Source organism: Thamnophis elegans, chromosome 16 (genome assembly GCF_009769535.1).
Source record: "Thamnophis elegans isolate rThaEle1 chromosome 16, rThaEle1.pri, whole genome shotgun sequence".
In the NCBI taxonomy this organism is placed as follows: Eukaryota; Metazoa; Chordata; class Lepidosauria; order Squamata; family Colubridae; genus Thamnophis; species Thamnophis elegans.
This window is the reverse complement of record NC_045556.1, coordinates 30376238-30399769: the sequence shown is the minus strand read 5'-3', so window position 1 is coordinate 30399769 and position 23532 is coordinate 30376238. Positions and strand designations below refer to the sequence as shown.

The following is a 23532-nucleotide window of genomic DNA, read 5'->3' as shown; positions in this document are numbered from 1 at the left end:
AAACAATTGAATATAATGAAGGAAAAGGAAACAGGAATAAGGGAGGGACAGAGGACTTCAGCTCCCAGAATTTCCCTGGCTGAAGAATTCTGGGAACTGAAGTCTACCCCTCGTAAAGTGACCAAGGCTGGGAAAAGAATCCGCACTAGGGACAATGCCAAGCTATGCTTCACCCCGTCAGTCCATCTTAGTGTGCAAGAAAGGCATCAGACAACGCCATAGTTGCTATGGTAGCATTTGGCTATGCGCAGCGATGCTCTCCTGGTCTTTATGGGTGGGAGGGGGGGCAGTTGAGCTGTGATGCTAATCCCCTCGTGGGAACACAGAGGGTGGGAGAAGAGAACCAAAGAACTTCAAACTCCAAGGTTCTGGAGTGGAGAATAAGGGGATCAACTTTGTCTAAATGATATTGACATATAAAGAACGGTTGCAGGAACTGGGTATGTCCAGTTTGGTGAAAAGAAGGATTAGGGGAGACATGATAGCAGTCTTCCAATATCTCAGGGGCTGCCACAAAGAAGAGGGAGTCAAGCTATTCTCCAAAGCACCTGAGGGCAAGATAAGAAGCAATGGGTGGAAACTAATCAAGGAAAGAAGCAACCTAGAACTAAGGAGAAATTTCCTGACAGGGAGAACAATTAATCAGTGGAACAACTTGCCTCCAGAAGTTGTAAATGCTCCAACACTGGAAGTTTTAAAGAAGATGTTGGATAACCCTTTGTCTTAAGTGGTGTAGGGTTTCCTGCCTAAGCAGGGAGTTGGACTAGAAGACCTCCAAGGTCCCTTCCAATTCTATTTCTATTGTATTCTCTATATTCTATTCTTTCTCTATTCTATTCTAATCTCTTCTGTTATGTTCTAATCTCGTTCTAATCTCGTGATTAGACAAGGGAGAATTTGGATGCCAGGCGCTTTGGAGGGATTTCAATAATTCTTGGCTCAGAGTGGGAGAAATTATTAAGCTGGCACTTAGACATTGACATCTGATGCCATTATGATCATCCATGCTGTCTCCTTCCCCCAAAGCTGGCACAACCTTGAATGGTAGGGAGACGGTATGTGCTTTAGGGGCAACATCACTGGAATGTAGCATTACATCGCCCATTATTTTTTGTAAACTCTAAGGAGGGCAAAAAAAGTCAGAGCTTCCCTAGCTGGCAAAAGATTCAGCCTTTTTTTTTTGTGGTGCTGGCAGCAGATTCGGACAGCGAGGAGGTTGGGGAGGAACCTGGGCCAGTCCTGGAGTCTGGGGAAGGCTCGGATGAGGGCTCTGTGTCGGAGGCAGAGAGGGGGACAGGGCCATCTGACAGTTATCAGCTGCCTTCAGAGTCAGACATCAGTGAGGCAGAAGAACAGCGGGAGCCTGTTCCCAGTTTGTGCATGCACAGAGTTTCCTGACGAAGCTAAAGAACGGGTCGACTTGGGAGTAAGGCCACAGGGGGACTGTGAATGGCCCCTCCCAGAAGAAATAAAAGAGGAGCGAAAGGGGAGTGGAGTTTGCAGGAGGCAATTAGTTTACTTAATTGGTTGATGACTCTCCGAGACTCCTTGCCAAGTTTTGCAGATATCGGCCTGGTAGATTACCGTTATTCCAGTTTAGTTTCCCGATATGGTGAGAATACCAGTTGCAGAGATGGGGCTGTGGGTTGCTGCCGGCATTATTGCTGGTTCGGTGTGCAAAAAATTTTGCGCGCTGCTCGCATTTGCATTTAAAAACTTCTCCACATGCACAAAACATTAGAAAAGGCACAAAACGTTAGAAAATACAAACCCGAAATCCTTCTGCTGGGAATAATCAAAGGGAAATATACAAAGAAAATTAAGTACATATTAACACATCTGCTAACTACAGCTAGAATACCATTTGCCCAATGCTGGAAACAAAATAATACCCCCCTCGGACGAATTAGGGATAAAAAAAAACTTTGGATTGTGCAGAGATGGACAAATTAACCCTGAAATTAAAAGATAAAGAAGAGTCGGAATATTATGAAATTTGGAACAATTGGCACAAACGGCTGCAAAACAGGAATAAAATTAATTAAGACAAAAAACAATATATATATATATAAATATATATATATAGAGAGAACTGTGTATAAAGGTGTGTGAATATAGAAGCGAAATATTATATACATGTACAGGTATGACATAACAATGTTGATGTAATGACTGTAAGGTGTTGTAGAAGGGAAAAAATAATTTTAAAAAATCTGCAAAGAACAAAAAAGAAAAGGCAGAAAAAATGACATTTCTGCAGTGAAGGTTATCTGCCCAGGCGCAGAAATGAAAATCAAGATGCCGCGGATAGAACCGGTTCGGGGGCATGGGCAGCCGCATTACTACCTACTCAGCCGAACTGGTAGGAACCCACCTCTGGGAAGGAAAGAGAGGATTGCTCATTTTCACCCCTTTTTTTCGAAGTCTTCCGAAGGCTGTTATTTCCTCTGTGGATCACCTGATTTTTTCCGAACCGTTTTGGACCGAGGTCAAACTCGCACCCACATCCGGAGGCTGTGTTCTGTTTTCCCATAAATGCCGTTGGAAACTACTCCGGCTGCCCTGGCATTGCACAACCCGGAGGCCGTTTCCAGCAACATGGCCTGGAAAAACATTCAAAGCGGGAGGAAGAAGAGGAAGGGAGGAGAGCAGCCAGGGCAGGAGTTGGGGGTCCCTTGGCTCCTTTTCCAGCAGCGCAAGGACCCTCCATGCAGGAGGAAGCAGGGACCGAGGCTGGCGCAGGGGAGTCTCTTTCTATAACAAAAGAGAAAAGAAAAAAGAGTATCCTTGTGATTTCTTTCCCTGCTGTTTTTGAAGGAAAAGGTGGATCTTGCTAGCTGGATGTGGGAGGCTTTTTGCAGAATTTTGGGAGAGTGTAGCAGTTGGAAGAAAGAGCCTCAGGCTGGGGACGATGGGAGGTGTTATCAGAGGAGACTGAGGTGGTGAGTGGTGGCAGGCTGTAGCTCATACATGTGGGAGGGTGGGAGAAAGAGAGAGAGGAGGGAGGGAGAGACGCAGAGAGAGAAACTGGGAGAGAAAGATGAAAGGAAGAAAAAGAAAAAAGACAGATACAGAGAGAGAGGGAGAGAGAAAGGAGGGAGGGAGAGACGCAGAGAGAAATAGAGAGGAGAGAGAAATGAAAAGATGAAAGGAAGAAAAAGATAGAGGGAAGGAGGGAGGGAGGGAAGGAAGGGAAAGGGAAAGAAGAGAGAGACGGAAGGAAGGAAGCAGATAGAGAAAGGGAGAAAGAAAGAAAAAGGGAAAGAGTTGGAGGCAGCTTTAAAGACAGACAGAGAGAAGGAGGGAGAGAAGGAAGGAAAAGGGAAGGAGAAAGGGAAAGAGAAAGAAGAGAGAAGGGAGGAAGGAGAGAGAGAGAAAGGGAGAAAGAAAGGAAAAGGAAAAGAGGGAGAGAGAAAGGAGAGAGAAAGAAAGAAAAAAGGAAAGAGTTGGAAGCAGTTTTAAAGAGAGGGAAGGAGGGAGGGAGGGAAGGAAAAGGGAAAGAAGAGAGACAGAAGGAAGGAGAGAGAGAAAGGGCGAAAGAAAGAAAAAGGGAAAGGGGGGAGAGTTGGAAGCAATTTTAAAGACAAAGAGAGAGGGAGAGAAGAAAGGAAGGAAGGAGAAGGGAAAGAGAAAGAAGAGAGAGACAGAAGGAAGGAAGGAGAGAAAAGGAGAAAGAAAGGAAAAAGAAAAGAGGGAGAGAATTGGAGGCAGTTTTAAAGACAGAGATACAGAGAAAGAAAGAAGAAAGGAGGAAGGGAGGGAAGGAGAGAAGAGAAAGGGAAAGAGAAGAGAGAGAGAAGGAAGGAGAGAGAGAAAGGGAGAAAGAAAGGAAAAAGAAAAGGAGGAGAGAGAAAGGGAGGACAGAGAAAGAAAGAAAAAAGGAAAGAGTTGGAAGCAGTTTTAAAGAGAGAGGGAAAGAGGGAGGGAAGGAAAAAGGAAAGAAGAGAGAGAGACGGAAGGAAGAGAGAGAGAAAGGGAGAAAGAAAGAAAAAGGGAAAGGGAGAGAGAGTTGGAAGCAATTTTAAAGACAAAGAGAGATACAGAGAGAGAGAGAGAGGGAAGGAAAGGAAGGAGAAGGGAAAGAAAGAAGAGAGACAGAAGGGAGGAAGGAGAGAGAAGGAGAAAAGAAAAAGAAAAGAGGGATTGAAAATTGGAGGTAGTTTTAAAGACAGACACAGAAAGAGAGAGAAGAAGGGAGGGAGGGAAGGAGAAGAGAAAGGGAAAGAGAAAGAAGAGAGAGAGAAGGAAGGAAGGAGAGAGAAAAAGGGAGGAGAGAGAAAGAAAAAAAGGTTAAAGGGAGAGAGAGAGTTGGCGGCAGTTTTAAAGAGCCTTCGAAACAACTCAGCCAGCTTTGCCTAGCCCTCTGCACAGGCTCAGAGACGCTCTTTCCACCCAGCCACACGTGGTGGGCAGTCTTCGGCTCGACCTCCCGCCCCCATTCCCCGCCCCGAGCCGAAGAACGGCAGCCAGAACCGGGCTGGACAAGGAAAGGAAGGGAAGGGCAGGGAAAGGCGAGTGTCCAAGCAGGGCGATGAGCGACTCAGCCGAGGCTGGAGAATACATCTCCCGTCGGGAGATCCCGCGGCTCTTCGAGGTAGGTCCTGCGGGCGGGGCGGGGGGTCTCCTCCACCGGTGCAAGCGAGCCCCCTCCTCCCGGACGCCTGGGCTCGCCTCTGAGCATGCACAAAGCGCCCGGCGCGCGGTCTGCATCGCTCCGGGGCGCTTTGGGGAGTATCCAAAGTTTCCAAACTTTGCGCAAGACGCCAGGAGGGACGCGGTGGGGGGGGGGGAGCCAGTCTGGCCAGAATACCCAGGATGGGAGGCAGAGGGTTTCTGAGCATAAGCAGAGCGCTCTCAGGGCTGGCAATTCGGGCAAAGGTGGTGGTGGGAGCTTCTTCGGGATGGGCAAGACTGCCCCTTAATTCGTCTGGAGCGCGGGTGCCAACGCTCCTTAATAAATGAAGTGGAGACGGGAACGCTGCTACAACGGGAGGGGAGATTGTGCACAATCACACACACACAGACACACACACTCACGTGGGACTACCTGGAAAGATGCCCAGACGGCTCCGGACACGTTGAGCTGCCAATCCAAGCAGAGCCAACGACGTTTTTGCCCGGGCGCGGGGCTTCCTCTGGCGCGACCCCAAACCTGGCTGGCGAAAGACTGGAGTTTCCTCCCCCCCCCCCTTCCTCCCCATTGCATTAATGCCACTCTGGGGTCCTCTTTGGGCTGGTGCTGCCCTGCCCCCACCTGTTCTGCAAACCAGGCTGCGTGGCTGATGCCACGGATGAAATGAATGTCCTGGGTGAGTCAAACCATCAGCTGGCATGGAACAATTGGGACACAATTTTGCAACCAGAACTGAGGAGGTTTGAGTCCCTGTTCCTCATGCCTTCCACTTTGCTTTCCCCTTCCCCTCCCCCCCCCTGTAGAAACTCCAGCTGCTGTGAGGTGCTATCTTAAGCTTTCCTTGGCCCTGATTTTTTTAACCTTGCTGAATACCACCCAAGAGTGAGGCTGGGGGGTGGGGGTCTTAACAGCATTATGGACCCCCACGACAACGATTCACAGGAATAAAAATGTAAATGGTCAATAAATAAAATTAAACATATATTTATCAGTGCTATCAGTGTTAAATTCTATTAATGCATGTTAGTTATTAACTTTTAAAAATGCAGTGAAATGTAATAAATATGTTGTATTTATATGATAGGGACATGGTGGCTCAGTGGCTAAGGAGCTGAGCTTGTCGATCAGAAAGGTCGGCAGTTTGGTGGTTCGAATCCCTAGCGCCGCATAACGGAGTGAGCTCCCGTGACTCGTCCCAGCTTCTGCCAACCTAGCAGTTTGAAAGCACGTAAATAAATGCAAGTAGAAAAATAGGAGCCACCTTTGGTGGGAAGGTAACAGTTTTCCGTGCACCTTTGGCATTGAGTCATGCCGGCCACATGACCACGGAGATGTCTTCGGACAGCGCTGGCTCTTCGGCTTTGAAATGGAGATGAGCACCGCCCCCTAGAGTCGGGAATGACTGGCACATATATGCAAGGGGAACCTTTCCCTTTCCCTTTTTAGTATTAATTTAAAATGCAGTAAAATGTAATAAATATGTTGCTGTATTTACAAGGTGCATTGAAGGGTTAACATACACAGATTAGTATGGGGGGCCCTGTGCTCGTGGGCGCCCACAGGGCCCCTGAGTGAGGCAGGTAGCCGTGATTTTCAGTAAAAGGCATAGCTGATTCGCCATTCCCTGATTCCAAAATGTGAGATTAGATTGCCCGAAGTCGCTCTTGAGACATTCTATGGACAGATAGACTGCCTCTCCCTCAGGAGGCTCTACTTAAAAGGGACCAAGAAAAGAATAAGGCAGATGGTATCTCAGGCCAAAGTCGAATGTTTTGCTCAAGCTTCCTGATTTTGTTTCTTTATAGCTTTTATTGTCCCGCCTTTCAAGACCAGCTGAGTTTATAAACAATTTCCAAGAACAAGAAAAACAAAACAAGGAGAAAAAGTTTACACAGCAGAGAAATGCAGTAAAATGGGCCCATCACAATTTATAATCAGGGTTGGAAGGCCACAGCCTTCTGCTCTGTTAAAATATATATTCCATTTACAACTAATATTTGCTGGTATAACATTCCTATAAAGGCTGGCTCTCTATTCAGCTATCCCAGCTTACAGCTTTTCATGTCTTTTCATGTTTGTCTTTGCTTTTATTATTTTTACAAATAACTCCAGGCGGCAAACATAATGAGGACTTTTTGCATCCTCGCAGGATTGTTGTTGAGTTAAAGTGGGGGGGGGAACTCCCAGATAAATGTAAAGGCTCCCCTTGCACATATGAGCTAGTCGCTCCCGACTCTAGGGGGCGGTGCTGATCTCCGTTTCAAAGCCGAAGAGCCAGCACTGTCCGAAGACGTCTCCGTGGTCATGTGGCCGGCATGACTCAACGCCGAAGGGGCACAGAACGCTGTTCCCTTCCCACCAAAGGTGGTTCCTATTTTTCTACTTGCATTTTTATGTGCTTTCGAACTGCTAGCTTGGCAGAAGCTGGGACAAGTAGAGGGAGCTCACTCCATTATGCGGCGCTAGGGATTCGAACCGCCAAACTGTTGACTTTTCTGATCAACAAGCTCAGTGTCTTAGATGCACTGCATTAAACTCCCAGGTAGGAAGAAACAATAGAATTAAATGCAAGAGATAACAGTGGCAACCAGCGAAGGGTGTATGAAGGCCAGAGATCTTCCCCACTGATTTTCCCACAATACATCAGAGGGATGCTACACCCCGAGGCATTCTGGGGTATTAAAAAAAGTGCTAGCTAAATTCAGTTGCGCATTGTCTTGTTTAGCTCAGCGAGTCCCTTTTCTCTTCGGACAATTCTGCAGAGCAGTCTAAACAACAAGGGTGTGTTTGTACATAGCAGCATCACAGTGCAGCAAACGTCTCCATGGCTAATCCTGAAAGCTGGTTTTGCAATGTGTTTCTTCTGGGAACTTTTAACAAAAGGGCGTGAGAGTCATGGTTTTCAATCCGGTGACTTTCAGAGCAGTGGACTTCAACTGCCTAGAATTCCCCTTTTGTCCACTGGTTTTAAAATAACTGAGAGTGCAAAACACTAGGCTGAAATTTGCATTTTATACCTCCAATTAACACATCTCTCCTTACATCTCTCCTTACATTAAGAGAAGAGATTGGACTACCAAGAGATTGGGCAGGGGATTGGACTAGATGGCCTATAAGGTTCCTTCCAACTCTGTTAATCTATATCTATATAGATACATAGATCTAGATCTAGATCTATCTATCTATCTATCTATCTATCTATCTATCTATCTATCTATCTATCATCTATCTATCTATCTATCTATCTATCTATCTATCTATCTATCTATCTATCATATATCTATCTATCTATCTATCTATCTATCTACCTACCTACCTACCTACCTACCTACCTACCTACCTACCTACCTACCTACCTACCTACCTATCTATCTATCTATCTATCTATCTATCTATCTATCTATCTATCAAACTGGCAATAATGTTACTCTAAGTTTAATAGTGTTAAATTGATGGTCCTGTTTTATTCTGAAGTATATCCAGTGCAATCAGAATGGTTTTCTTGTCCCCATTTGGGGAATATAGCTGATAACCCCTATAGTTATAGGGGGAAATTGTCCGGATCAAACATAATTTCTAATGTTGGATTTTCTTGCTTACTAGAGGGAGCCCCCTTGTGGAGTACTGTGAAGCTGTTATCATGGCAACTCCACTGCCCTGTACAGTAGAAGCCATTTTACAGCAGTACAGTAGAAGCCATTTGAAGGCACAACCGGCTGTATCTTAACAGGGGTTTTAGGAGTGTCTTACCCACACAGTATTTGTTTCCAGAGAGTAAGCCATCTGTATACCAAGTTTGGTTGAAATTGATCAAGGCGTTCCAGAGTTATGCTGGAACATACACACACACAGCCATCTATCTATCTATCTATCTATCTATCTATCTATCTATCTATCTATCTATCTATCTATCTATCTATCTATCTATCACATTGGTAAATGAATCATGGACAAAATGACAAAGCAGAAATGTGAGGCTTTTCCCAGGAAATGGAATAGACTAGAACAGAAAATAGAATGGAATGGAATGGAATAGAATGAGCTGGAGGGGACCTTGGAGGTCTTCTAGTCCAGCCCCCTGCTCAAGCAGGAGAACCTATAAAATAGTTCAGACAAGCGATTGTCCAGTCTCTTCTTAAAAACCTCCAGTGATGAAGCCCCCACGATTTCTGGAGGCAGAAATCCTCCTCCTCATCCCCTTTTCTTCCCCCCTCCCCTCCTCTTCCTCCTCCTCTTCCTTCTTCCATTCCTCCTCCTTCTCATCCCCTTTTCTTCCCCTCCTTTCCCCTCTCATTCCCTTCCTCCTCCTCCTCTTTCTTCTTCCATTCTTCCTCCACCTGTCTTCCTCCATTCTTCATTTTTTTCCTCCATTCCTCCTCCTCATCATCATCTCCTTTCCTTCCCCTCCTCTCCCTTCTCCTTCCCTTCCTCCTCCTCTTTTTTTCCCATTCTTCCTCCTCCTTTCATTCTTCAATTGCCTCCTCCTCCAGAGCATGTTGACAGGCCTGATGTATTACCGGCCTGAAGATCCCATCAGCTACCTTGAAGGATGCTTGAAGAAGGTCCGGGCGATAGGTGGTCTGGAGAAGCTGCAATGGGACACGTTCCTCAGACAAGAAGACCTTCAACCTACCGCTGAGGGCTTAAACAAGAATGCCATCTTCCAGTCAGGTGGATGCTCATTCTACAGGTGGTGGGTTTTGAGATTGACCTGACAAGGTGAAGTCCAAGACTATGTGTCCCCCAGGAGTCCTTCCCTCTGAGATCCATGGGGTTCTCCAGCTCCAGGATGGGAGAAGAAGTCCTTTCGAGTCCTGGGTGCAGAACTATGTCTCCCCAGGCATCCTTCCCTCTGAGATCCATGGGGTTCTCCAGCTCCAGGAGAGGGACAAGGTCCTTTAGGATCTTGGGAAGAGAACTATGTCTCCCCAGGAACCCTTCCCTCTGAGATCCATGGTCTGCAGCTTCTGGAGAGGGACAGGAACTTGGGAGGAGAACTATGTCTCCCCAGGCATCCTTCCCTCTGAGATCCATGGTGTCTCCAGCTCCTGGAGAGGGACAGAGGTCCTTTAGGATCTTGGGAGGAGAACTATGTCTCCCCAGGAGTCCTTCCCTCTGAGATCCATGGGGTTCTCCAGCTCCAGGATGGGAGAAGAAGTCCTTTCGAGTCCTGGGTGCAGAACTATGTCTCCCCAAGCATCCTTCCCTCTGAGATCCATGGGGTTCTCCAGCTCCAGGAGAGGGACAAGGTCCTTTAGGATCTTGGGACGAGAACTATGTCTCCCCAGGCACCCTTCCCTCTGAGATCCATGGTCTCCAGGTTCTGGAGAGGGACAGGATCTTGGGAGGAGAACTATGTCTCCCCAGGCATCCTTCCCTCTGAGATCCATGGTGTCTCTAGCTCCTGGAGAGGGACAGAGGTCCTTTGGGACAAAGCACACTTAACAGATTTCTCACTTAGCCGCTTAAATTCTGGGCTGAATTGCGGTTGTAAATCGACGACTATCTATCATCATCGTCATCATCTTGTAACGACTCCATAATCCCTCGCAGGGTGGAGTCTGGGCAACTGAATGGAGCTAGCAGAGTGTTTTACTGGCCGGATGCCCCTCCCTGTCGCCAATGCGGAGTTTTGTTCGGCAGTTACATTCTCATTGTGCCCAGAAAGAGAGAAATATCTGCCTCTATCTAGGATCGAACTCACAGCCTCTCGATGGTGAGGTGAGAGCTCCCCCTCTGGGCCACCACACCACTCCTTGTCCTTGATCAAAATTTGAGCATTTGGGGGTTGGATGGCTATTGATGATGGTTGCAGCGTCCCAGAGCCATTTCCAACCTTCCCAGCGGAACCAAATCAGTGGGGAAAGCCAGGCTTGCTTAACAACCTCAGCGATTCGCTTAATGACATCGCGATTCACTTAGCTGTAGAGAAAATAAAAAGGTTGCGAAACCGGCTCGCTGAACGGAAGCAATTCTGTTGAGCAACGGAAATTCTGCTCCCCATCCCACCCCCACCGTTGTGGTCATACCTTAAGGATTATATCTTGTTCCATATATTTTTTTAGTCCTGTCCATCTCACGTTGTCTGAGGAGTTTCCCAACTAGGCTATGAGTTCTTCCTTCTCTCTGGCAGGCTCCTCCTCGGCTCCATTCAGTTTCCACCAGGACGGATCCTCCGTGCAGAGCCAGTTCTCCATCGAGAGCGATTCCGATATGACCGAATCCGCGGGACTCATCCAAGAATACGATGCATTCGACCCCCAACGCCCCCGTCCCAAGATCGTGTTTGTGATAGGTGAGAGGTTTCAGTCAGAAGGAAAGAATTGGATGGGGGGGTGTCAGAGGAGCAGGTCCTTGGAGGGTTGGACTAGAAGACCTCCAAGGTCCCTTCCAGCCATTGGATTCAGTCAGGCTGGCAGAGGACCAATTCCACACGAGATTTGTGTTTCTTGCAGGACCACGAGAGCTTTGTTTGTGAACGGTGGGAGATGTGACAGGTCACTCCAGAGGAGGACAGTAGAAGGTCATAAAATCATAGGACTGGAAGGGAGATTGGAGGTCTTCTAGTCCAACCTCCTGTTCAAAGCAGGAGGCCTTATACCATCATGGTCAAAGGAGGAGGAGAGGAAAGAAATGGAGGAGCTGGAGGGGGAGGAGAAAGAAGAGAAGGAGGAGATGGAGGAGTAAATGGAGAGGGAGGAGGAAGCGGAGGAGGAGGAGATTGAGGAGGAGAAGGAAGAGGAGGAGAGGGAGGGGAGAAAAAGGAGAAGATGGAGGAGGAGAAGAAGAAGATGGAGGAGGAAGAGGAGAAGAAGGAGGAGATGGAGGAGGAGAAGGAAGAGAAGGAGACGATGAAGGAAAAGGAGAAGAAGGAGTAGATGGAGGAGGAGAAGGAAGAGAAGGAGAAGATGGAGGAGGAGAAGGAAGAAAAGGAGAAGTAGGGGGAGGAAGAGAAGGAGAAGATGGAGGAGAAAATGAGAAATGGAGGAGGAGAAGATGAAGGAGGAGAAGAGAAGATGAAGGAGAAAAAGAAGAAATGGAGGAGGAGGAGATGAAGGAGGAGAAGGAAGAGAAGGAGGAGAAGAAATGGAGGAGGAGGAGGAGAAGGAAGAGAAGGAGAAGATGAAAGAGGAGAAGGAAGAGAAGATAGAAAGAGGAGGAGAAAACGGAGGAGGAGGAGGAAGGAGAAGATAAACCATAGAGTCATAGGGCTGGAAGGGACCTTAGAGGTCTTGTAGACCAACTCCCTGCCCAAAGGTGTTGTAGCTACTTTGTCTTTTCTTTGGGAGGGTGTCGCAATTTAATAGATCACTTTGGAGGAAAAAGGAAGCAAGGAAGAGCAGATGGACAAAAGCATAATGATCAATCAGAAGACCATCTGGAGAAGCATAGTTTACTTGTCCTCTCTCTATGCAGCCCTAGAAAGAATCTCCCTTCTCAACCTACCAAATTTTTTAGTGGGATGAGAAATTCCCACTGGTTTAAAAAAAAAAAAAAATTCCCGTGGATTTTTTAATCCCAGACTTTTTGCAGATTGAAGTTAATAAATTGCAGGATTATAAAAGGAAATGTTTAAACAAATATACGCCAACAGAAGAAAAAGTGATTTAAAAAAATATTGGAATGCACCGAAATGGACAGACTCACAAAAGAGCTAAAAGACAAAGAGGAATCCGAGTAACTACTTAGAATGGGGCTTATGGTACAATTGGCTAGAGGAAAAAGGGAAAAAATAGGAACGCAATAAAGGGAAGAAAAAAGATCAAGAGACCAGAAAATAAATACAAAACTCTAGAATTAATAAGAGGGGGAAGTATAAGATCAATTGTATATAAAAATAGTACAAAATAAGAAATATAAGAGAATCAAATGTATATAAAAGAGGTATTGTATGGAATCAACAGAGGTAAAAGATATGTAAAAATATGTATGTAAATAGATAGATGATAGATAGATGATAGGAGCCGAGGTGGCGCAGTGGTTAGGGTGCAGTACTGCAGGCCACTTTAGCTGACTGTGATCTGCAGTTCAGCGGTTCAAATCTCACCAGCTCAAGGTCGACTCAGCCTTCCATCCTTCCGAGGTGGGTGTCCTTCCGAGGTGGGTGAAATGAGGACCCAGACTGTGGGGGCAAGTTGCTGACTCAATTTGCTAAAAAATTTGTAAACCACTTAGAGAGGGCTGAAAGCCCTATGAAGCGGTATATAAGTCTAATAAATAAATAATAGATAGATAGATAGATAGATAGATGGATGGATGGATGGATGGATGGATGGATGGATGGATGGATGGATGGATGGATGGATGGATGGATGATACGATAGATAGATGGATAGATGGATAGATAGATAGATAGATAGATAGATGATAGATAGATAGATAGTTAGATAGATAGATGGATGATACGATAGATAGATAGATAGATAGATAGATAGATAGATGATAGATAGATAGATAGATGATACCATAGATAGATAGATAGATAGATAGATAGATAGATAGATAGATAGATGATAGATAGATAGATAGATGATACCATAGATAGATAGATGGATGGATGGATGGATGGATGGATGGATAGAGATAGATAGATAGATAGATAGATAGATAGATAGATAGATAGATAGATAGATAGATGATACCATAGATAGATATGGATGTATAAGGTATATATGTATAGATAGAAACATAATGGATATTTAAAAGATGTAGAAGTGGTGCAAAGACAATATATATTTTTATATATTTTAAAAAAAGAGTTAAGAAGTTGCAGGATTAAAAGAGGCAATGTAGAATTCCTTCAGGGCATCTTAATGTAGACCAAACCCCTTTGACTAATTCTTGTCCCAACGCTCAGATTGCCCCTTCGATCCTACTTCCTCTCGAAATGACCCCCACTCTTCTCCCTCACAGGGGGTCCCGGCAGCGGGAAGGGGACGCAAAGCCGGAGATTGGCCTCCCACTTTGGCTTTGTCTGTGTCTCCATCGGAGAAATTCTGCGCGCTCGGATGCTCTGCCGGGCCACCAACGAGAAGAAATGGGAGCTGATTGCCAAGATCATTGCCGACGGCGAGTTAGCCCCATCGGTAAGCGAAGCACGCCTTTAAGCTGCCCTTCTGACTCACCCAGGGTAAGTCCTCCCCTTATGACTACAGCTGAGCCCAAAATTCCCCTCGCTAAACGAGACAGCGATTGAATTTTTCCCACCAAACATTATGCTTTCTTGCCACTGTTCTTAAGTGAATCGCTGCTGTTGCTAAGTTAGTCGCACGGTCGTTAAGTAAATCTGGCTTCCCTCATTGCCTTGTCACATGACCCAGGGACCTTACGACCGTCAGAAAGATAAGTCAGTTCCCAGCATCCAAATTTTAGACCATCTGGCTGAGAAGATGCTGCAACTGTCAGAAGTTGTGAAAAATGACAATAATTCACTTTTTTCAGGGCTGTTAAAACTTTGGTTATTAAATGAAATGGCTGTAAGTCTAAGACAACCTATGGGATTTGGGCTCGTTCTTAGATGTTAATGTAGTGTTGTTGGGGGGAAAAAAAGATTAAACATGAAGAAAAAGAATATTCTGAAGATTGTATGAACAACCAATCGATCAGGCTTGGAACAAAAGATAATTTTATTAGAATTTAATGGTTTTACACCCACAAGGGGTGTGACGGCCCGCCAGCAGAGCTGGCAGAGGATTCGGACAGTGAGGAGGTTGGGGAGGAAGATGGGCCAGTCCTGGAGTCTGGGGAAGGCTCGGATGAGGGCTCTGTGTCGGAGGCAGAGAGGGGGCCAGAGCCAGTTATCAGCTGCCTTCAGAGTCGGACATCAGTGAGGCAGAGGAACAGCTGCAGCCTGTTCCCAGTGTGCGCATGAGCAGAGTTGCCAGACGAAGGGAACAGCTAAAGAACAAGGGACGACTCGGGAGTAAGGCCACAGGTGGACGGTGAAGGCCCCTCCCAGAGGAAATAAAAGAGGAGCGAAAGGGGAGTGGAGTTTGCAGGAGACCATTAGTTCGCTTCATTGGTTCATGACTCTCTGAGACTCCTTCTGCAGAGATTGGCCTGGCAGCTCTCCAAGCCAGATAAGGTCTGTGGCCATAAATCCTCCCTTGAAAGACTTTGCTGGAGGTGAATGAGCAGAATTCATACTCAATTAATAAAAGGGGTTTTTATCAGGACAAGGAGTTTGCTTCTGGCTCTTGGGAAGCCTCAGTCACAACAGAAGGGCTTGTTCCTAGTGTGCCACAAGATTTTTGTCTTCTTAAATCCCAAACGTATAACAATAAGAAATACAGGTAGTTCTCGACTTACAACAGTTCAAAGTTACAGCAGCACTGAAAAAATGTGACTTACGACCATTGATCAGTTACAAACTTTGTCGCATTCCCATAATAGGCATATCAAAATTCAGGCGCTTGGCAATATGATTCATATTTATGACGGGGTTGCAATGTTCCCGGCGTCACACAATCCCCTTTGGTGACTTTCTGACACGCAAAGTCCACGGAGAAGCCCGATTCGCTTAACAACCGGGTTACTCACGTATCAACAGCGGTGATTCACTTAACAACTGTAGCAGGAAAGCGTAAAATGGGGGCAAAACTCACTGAACCAATGTCTCACTTAACGACAGAAGATTTTGGGTTCCATTGTGATCATAAGAGAAGAACGAGCTGTATATAACTTCCCCACCAAGTTTGACACATTTAAAAATATGGATACACAATTAATGATTTTCTGGTGTGCCACAGAACTATTACTAAATTCCATCTTGCCCTTTGAATCCAGGATGGTTAAGATCCATTGTACTATTGGGAGACTCAAATTTAGACTGGGTTTTTGCTGTTGTTAGTTGTGAAGTTGTGTCTGACCCATTGTGACCCCATGGACAACATTCCTCCAGGCCTTCCTGTCCTCTACTATCCTTTGGAGTCTAGTTAATATCATGCCAATTGCTTCAGTGACTCCATCCAGCCACCTCCTTCCCTGCCGTCCCCTTCTTCTTTTGCCCTCCGTCGTTTCCAGCATGAGGCTCTTCTCCAGGGAGTCCTTCTTCCTTCTCATTAGGTGGCCAAAGTCTTTGAGTTTCCTCTTCAGGATCTGGCCTTCTAAAGAGCAGTCAGGGTTGATGTCCTCTAGGATTGACCGGTTGGATGGCCTTGCAGTCCAAGGGACTCAATGCAGGAGTCTTCTCCAGCACCAGAGTTCAAAGACCTCCATCCTTTGGCGCTCAGCCTTCCTTATGGTCCAACCTTCACAGCCATCCATTGCAACTGGGAAAACCACAGCCTTGACTAGACACACTTTTGATTGGCAGGGTGATGTCTCTGCTTTTTAGTCGGCTTGTCTAGATTTGCCATCGCTTTCCTCCCCAGGAACAAACCTCTTTTAATTTCTTGGCTGCCGTCCCCATCTGCGGTGATCTTGGAGCCCAGGAAAATAAAATCTGTCCTTACCTCCATTTCTTCCCCATCTATTTTCCAGGAATTGAGGGGGGCGGATGCCATGATCTTGGTTTTCTTAATGTTGAGTTTCAAGCCAACTTTTCCACTCTCCTCCTTCACCTGCATCCAGAGGCTCTTTAGTTCCTCTTCCCTCTCTGCCATTAGAGTGGTATCATCTGCATATCTGAAATTGTTGATATTTCTCCCGGCAATCTTAATTCCAATTTTTGATTCCTCTAATCCTGCCTTTCTCATGATGTGCTCTGCATATACATTTGATTCAGGGTTATTTTTCTCCTTTTAGACAAGGAAAATGAATTATTGGAGGCAAAGGAATGGAGAAATCAGTTTGTGCATTCTTTTCCAGTTTAGATTCAAATCTGAGTTAATCAATCTGGAATTTTTCCAGAATTACCCACCCGTGAGATATGGCTATTTTGTTATTTCACAATGAGAAATTTTACTAAATTGGCATTTTTTTCTCTTTCTTTAAAGCAGTTTTCCATCCTTCTTTTAACAGCCTTCCACCTTAGTGAGCGAGCCACAAAGTGGGATTAAGATAGAATAGAACTGGAAGGGACCTTGGAGGTCTTCTAGTCCAGCCTCCTGCTCAAGCAGGAGACTCTATACCATTTCAGATAAGTGACTGTCTAGACTCTTCTTTAAAACCTCCAGTGATGAAGCACCCATTATTTCTGGAGGCAAGCTGTTCCACTGGTTAATTGTTCCCACTGTTAGGAAGTTTTTTCTTAATTCCAGATTGCGTCCTCTTTTATTAGTTTTCATCCATTGTTTCTTGTCTTCCGGTGCTTTGGAACATAAGTTGATCCCCTTATTCTTTGTGGCCTCTCAAATATCAGAATACTGTTATCTTGTCACCCCTAAATCTTCTTTTCTTTAAACTAGCCAAACCCAAGTCCTGCAGTCATTCGTCAAATGTTTTAGTCTCCAGGTGTTGTGACGGAGGCTTCCCGAGAGCTTGAAGCAAACTCCTTGTCCCAACAAAAAACCCTTTTATGCATTGACTGTGAATTCTGCTCATTGACCTCCAGCAAAGTCTTTCAAGGGAGGATTTACAGTCACAGACCTTATCTGGCTTGGAGAACTGCCAGGCCGATCTCTGCAGAATTTGGCAAGGAGTCTCGGAGAATCACGAACCAATGAAGCGAACTAATGGTCTCCTGCAAACTCCACTCCCCTTTCGCTCCTCTTTTATTTCCTCTGGGAGGGGCCATTCATCGTCCACTTGTGGCCTTACTCCCGAGTCGCCCCTTGTTCTTTAGCTGTTCCCTTCTCCTGGCAGCTCTGCGCATGCGCACACTGGGAACAGGCTCCAGCTGTTCTTCTGCCTCACTGATGTCTGACTCTGAAGGCAGCTGATAACTGGCATACGGCTCTGGCCCCCTCTCTGCCTCTGACACAGAGCCCTCATCAGAGCCTTCCCCAGACTCCAGGACTGGCCCATCTTCCTCACCAACCTCCTCACTGTCCGAATCTGCTTCCAGGTCCGATTACCGCTAGTGGGCCACAACGCAGGCCTTTGATCATCTTAGTTGCTCTTCTCTGAACTTTTTAATTGGGGGAGAACTTATCCTGCTATGTTTGGGTCCCCAAAACCACCTCACTGCCATTCCTCCTGAGATATCTCTCTGCTTTTCAGGAGACGACCATTGAAGAGTTGAAGCAGCAGTTCATCAAACATCCAGATGCCCAAGGTTTCGTGGTGGATGGATTCCCGCGAGACATCAGCCAGGCCTTTCTGTTTGAGGAGCAGGTGAGATGAAGCTGCCAACACTCATCGTGGAGAGATGGCAGGTTGGTGCCTTCCTTGGAGACCTCTGTTCTTCTCTCTACCTGTCCTTCCAGAACCTTTTCCCTATGTCTTTCACCTGATGGTAGTGTCAACTTGTAAAGCATTTCCATGCTTATTATCAAGTTGACTTGGAAAAGGGAGGGAGAACTCCATGCATACCTTCTACCAGGGTCGGAGTTCAGATTTTTAAAGCAGGCCGTGTGCGGCACCAAAGTTTACAGCCTGTTGCAGCACCTCGTTGGTGGATGTGATTTATGACACAGACTGAGGGGAGGCGAAGACACAGGGGTAAAGTTCAGACACCATTAAGCGGAAATGAAGTTTGGCTCTGCAGAAGAACACGCCAAAATGTTGCTTCTAATAAATGACTGGATTTCTTTGGAACTTTGTCTCGAGGCTCGTAAATTAATTAGGTCATCTTTGGGAAACTTCACAGGTAGTAGGGAGACCAACAGGTGAGTTTGGATTTTGAAGAAGGGAACCGAAGAGGGAAAAGATGGAGAGGGAAAAAAGAAAGGGGTCCTTGGATTGAAAGCAGGCTAAGGTGGGATGAGACCAACAATAAGATCACAATCTTATCGTCTGTCCTTTGCCTTTGTTAGGTTGGTTCTCCGGACATTGTGGTGTTCCTGGCTTGCTCAAGTCAACAGCTGCGGCAACGACTAAAAGAGCGGGCTCGGGAACACGGCCTCTTGGATGACAACCCCCATGGAATTGAGCGCAGGCTGGAGACCTTCAAGCAGAATGCTCAGCTGATTGGGAAGTACTACCAGGAGAAGGGAGCCTTGGTCCGGGTGAGGACAACAAGGGTGGGAATCCCAGAAGACGTCTGGGTTGGCTTTTCAATGCCTCGCTTAGTGACGCGTCTCCTGAGAACCTCAACTGCTTGGGGCATGGACCATTAGGGGTTGGCACCTATGGCTCTTGAGCCGCATGTGGCTCTGCTGCGGCTCCCTGTCGCTGGTCGGCTCCATAATTGATAGGACTTTCAGTTAGGACAGGTAGAGGAAAAAGGATGCAGCTCTAGGAGGAGACTCTATGGTGGGGGGGGCAAACTGGACTTCTGGTCAGCAGGGGGAAAAGGACGCCATGCTAGGAAGAGACTCTATGGTGAGGGGAAAACTGGACTTCTGGTCAGCAGGGGGAAAAGGACGCCATGGTAGGAAGAGACTCTATGGTGAGGGGAAAACTGGACTTCTGGTCAGCAGGGGGAAAAGGACGCCATGCTAGGAGACTCTATGGTGGGGGGGGGGGAACTGGACTTCTGGTCAGCAGGGGGAAAAGGACGCCATGCTAGGAGGAGACTCTATGGTGGGGGAACCAGACTTCCGTATGGCTCCAGAATTGAATGGGGGGCTTCTGGTTAGGACATTTGTGGGTCTTTGAGTGTTTAAGGTTGCCGATCCCTGCATGAACAGCACTGGCTCTTCGGCTTTGAAACGGAGATGAGCACCGTCCCCTAGAGTCAGGAACGACTAGCACATATGTGCAAGGGGAACCTTTCCCTTTTACCTTATAATAGTTTAATAATAATAATCCATAACATCATCATCTTTAAATTTTCTCCACATTAGCATTTCCTCTTTTTAAGTCTCCTCCTTCCCAACTTCTGTTCCTATTGTCTAGCCATTGATGAAATACATCCCACGTCAAAAAATATTCCGTTTAATTCTTCATCCTTAATAGTAAACGTGTTGGAGTTTTTCCCCCTATTATTGAAGAACTTGATGTAGACTGTGGAATCTCTTACTGGCACAGAAAAAGTTCTCCAGAACTTCCTCATCAAGAGGTGGAGCTCAAGTGCCTTCAGAAGTTGTGGGAGCTTCATCACTGGAGATCTTTAAGAAGAGACTGGGCAGTCTCTTGTCTGAAAGGGTCTAGGCTCTCCTGCCAGAGCAGGGGGCTGGACTAGAAGACCTCCAAGGCCCCTTCCAGCTCTGCTATACTATATTCTGTATTCTGAGTTCCATACTCGCTATAGGGAGGAGAAACTTCCTAAAAGGACAATCAACCAGTGGAATGGCTTGCCTTCAGAAGTTGTGGGAGCTTCATCCCTGGAGGTTTTAAAGAAGAGACTGGACTGGCAGCTGTCAAAAATGGTGTAGGGTCTCCTGCTTGGGCAGAGGGGTTGGCCTAGATGATCTCCAAGGTCCCTTCTGACTCTGTTATACTATACTATGTTGGAATTTTGTAACAATATTTCTTTCTGATTAGAATCACACGGATGCCTCAGAGCAATACAGAGAGAGGTATGAAAAGGGCCTCTTGCTCTCTTATTCATCTCTTTCTCTGAAGGGATTTTTTTTTTAGATTCAGATTAACAGAGTTGGAAGGGGTCTTGGAGGTCATCTAGGCCAACCCCCTGCTCAAGCATTTCACCATTTCTGACCAATGGCAGTCCAGTCTCTTCTTGAAAGCCTCCAGTGATGAAGCTCCCACAACTTCTGAAGGCAACTTCTCGTCCTTTGAATATAGAATGACAGAGTTGGAAGGGGCCTTGGAGGTCATCTAGTCCACCCCACCCACCCACCCAAGCAGGAGACCCTACACCATTTCTGACAGAGGGCAGTCCAGTCTCTTCTTGAAAGCCTCCAGTGATGAAACTCCCACAACTTCCGAAGGCAACTTCTGTTCCATGGGTTGATTGCTCTGTCAGAAAATTCCTCCTTATTTCCAGGTTGAATTTATCTGCTTGGTCAGTTTCCATCCATTGTTCCTTGTCTGGCCTTTGGAAAATAGCTTGACCCAACTTAGTTTAAGTTCCTTCTCTCCTTGATTAGTTTCCACCCGTTGCTTCTTGTCCTGCCCTCAAGTGCCTTGGAGAATAGCTGGACTCCCTCTTCTTTGTGGCAGCCCCCGAGATATTGGAAGGCTGCTATCATGTCTCCCCTAATCCTTCTTTTCATTAAGCTAAACATAACCCAATTCTTGCAACTGTTTTTCATATGTTTTATCCCCCAGTCCCCTCATCATCCTGGTTGCTCTTCTCTGCACTCTTTCTAGAGTTCTCCACATCTTTTTTATAGTGTGGTGACCAAAACTGGATGCCGTATTCTAGGGAGTCTTGAAATCCAAAAGTAAAGAAGTTTGCACACATAGTAGGGAGAAGAACAGAGCAGAGGACTGGCCCTAGCCGAAAAGATTGATTCCGTATTGTGGTTTTTTTGTACTTTCCAGTTTGATGCAGACAGAGAAGAGGACGAAATATTTGCTGCCATCCAATCCTGCATTCAGCAACGGCTGAAACCAGACAGAAAAAAAATTCTGGGTGAGAAAGTATCTGTTTATATATCAAGGGACCAGTGGTGAAATCCAAACATTTTTCCCTACTGGTTCTGTGGGCGTGGCTTGGTGGGCATGTGACTGGGTGGGCGTGGCTTGGTGGGGCATATGACTGGGTGGGCATGGCTCGGTGTGTGACCAGGTGGGCGTGGCTGCACAACTGACTGACACACAATGCAACAAGCAGGAACCTCACAGAGTCGCAGAGAGCTCAAAAAAACCCCCCACAACTATCACACTTTGCACAAGAACAACACAAAAGTTGCGCAACGGACTCACACGCAATGCAAAAGCAGTTGGACTTCCACACAAAACGGCCCCTGCAACAAACAGGAACCTCCCAGGCAACCAGGCACAGCCGATTGTCGCGCAGCTGATTGTGGTAACTTTTTAAAAAAACTTTTTTTTACTACCAGTTTGGACGAAATTGTCCCCAACCTGGTTCACTACTGGTTGCAGGCTATTTGCACACATATTTTGAGCTCCAGTTTCTGGAGGGTTCTTCCTTTTCTAGATATCCCCACATAATCGAATCCCCTTCCTTTGGATTGTTCTTGCAATCCTGACGGTGATTTTCTTTTCCACCAGTTGTGTTGTTTTCTCACAACTCTTCCAGGCATCTAATTGCTCTGTTTTCTGTCTAGATTTGACACTGCACAGTTTCTTCAGCCCGTGCCAAGAGTCTCCGAAGGAAGAGGAGAGAAGGGAGCAGGTGAGGTCACCACCCCCACTGATAACAGTCCAGACCTGGGTCTTGGCGTGGCCTCCTCCGAGTTGTTGATTCCCTGAACCTGGGTTGAATCGGAAGCCCACTTCCCGTTTCATCAACCAGAAGCCGAGAGCGACTGGGTGGGTCGTTCCTGGTGGGGGAAGGTTGGGGACGGCGGCCAAGGGGTCAATGGCTGACATTGACGGACTGCAGGCAATTAACCTGCCCGTTAAGCAAACAAGAATGGAAAGAAAATACAGGACGGAGCCAAGAGGCAGAAGAAATGAGCTCCCGGTGTCAGAGATCTGGATGGGTTCAGCCAAGGCTCAAAGTGGAGAGAATATCTCCTTGGTCATCCTGTCCTCCCTCCCTCTCTTTCTCCCTCCTCTCTCCCCCCTCCCTCCCTTTCTCCTTCCTCTCTCTCCCCCTCCCTCCCTCCCTTTCTCTCTCCCTTTCTCCTCTTTCTCCCTCCTTCTGTTTTTCTCTCTCCCTCCCTCCCTTTCTCTTTCTTCATCTCTCTCCCTCCCGCTCTCTCCCTTTCTCCCTCCCTCTCTCCCTCCTCCTGTCTTTTTCTCTCCCTCCCCTCCCTTTCTCTTTCTCCATTCTCTCTCCCTCCCTCCCTCTTTCTCCCTTTCTCCCTCCCCCTGCCTTTCTAACTCCCTCTCTCCCTCCTCCTGTCTTTTTCTCTCCCTCCCTCCCTTTCTCCCTCCTTCTGTTGTTCCCTCCTCTCTCTCCCTCCCTCCCTTCTTCTCTCTCCCTTTCTCTCCTCTTTCTCCCTCCTTCTGTTTTTCTCTCTCTCCCTTTCTCCCTCCCTCTCCCCCTCATTCTTCTCTCTCCCTCTCTCCTCCCTTTCTCCTTCCCTCTGTTTTCCCTCTCCCTCTTTTTCTCTCGCCCCCTTCCTTTCCTCCCTCTCCTTTCTGTCTTCCTCTCCCTTCTCTCTCCCTCTCCCTCCCTCTGCTTTTCCCTCTCCCTCTTTTCTCTCTCCCTCCCTCTCTCCCTTTCTCCCTCCTTCTGTCTTTCTCTCTCTCCTCTCCCTCCCTCTCTTTCTCCATCCTCTCTCCCTCCCTCTCTCCCTCTTTTCTCTCCCTGCTTCTCCCTCCCTCTCTCCCTCCTTCTGTCTTTCTCTCCTCTCTCCCTCTCTCTCCCTGTTTTTCCTCTCCCTTTTCTCCTTCCTCCCCTCACTTTTCCCCTCTCCCTCCCTCCCTTTCTCCCTCCTTCTGTCTTTCTCTCTCTCCCCTCTCTCCCTCTCCCTCCCTCTGCTTTTCCCTCTCCCTCATTTCTCTCTACCTTTCTTCCTCTCCCTCCCTCTCTTTCTCCCTCCTGCTTCTCTCCCTCCCTCCTTCCTTCCTTCCTCTCTTTCTCCATCCTCTCTCCCTCCCTCTCTCCCTTTTTCCCCTCTCCCTCCGTCTCCCTCCCTCTTTTTCTCCCTCCCCCTGGTGTGGTTATTGGGTTTTGGGGTTTTGTTTTTTGCCATGGCTCTGTGGTTGCCATGTTTTGCCAGGGCTGGCTAAAATTGTGGGACCTCTCCGTATTTTCCACCCCAGCATTCCAAGACAACAGATCCGTCTGTGATCAGGACTCCTGTCTTGGCAAGGGGGTTGACGACCTCCAAGGCCTCCTCCAACTCTATGAATATAGAATAGAATAGGAATGG

The 23532-nt window shown here is 46.9% G+C and overlaps 1 protein-coding gene across 2 annotated transcripts in view; it reads left to right on the top strand.

Annotated features, from left to right (window-relative positions):
* The first annotated feature begins 4441 nt into the window (after window positions 1-4441).
* The window catches only part of AK1 (adenylate kinase 1), a 43011-nt gene continuing 23920 nt past the window's right edge, over window positions 4442-23532 (top strand). The window contains exons 1-8 of one of the 2 annotated variants that reach the window (XM_032233731.1): window positions 4442-4594; window positions 9124-9304; window positions 10767-10928; window positions 13547-13719; window positions 17735-17848; window positions 18490-18681; window positions 21065-21155; window positions 21814-21881. In XM_032233731.1, coding sequence (XP_032089622.1) covers window positions 4532-4594; window positions 9124-9304; window positions 10767-10928; window positions 13547-13719; window positions 17735-17848; window positions 18490-18681; window positions 21065-21155; window positions 21814-21881 — 1044 coding nt within the window. In that variant the 5' untranslated portion in view covers window positions 4442-4531. Of the gene's footprint in view, window positions 4595-9123; window positions 9305-10766; window positions 10929-13546; window positions 13720-17734; window positions 17849-18489; window positions 18682-21064; window positions 21156-21345; window positions 21552-21813; window positions 21882-23532 lie in introns of those variants that run through there. The other variant, XM_032233733.1, reaches the window with a different exon arrangement.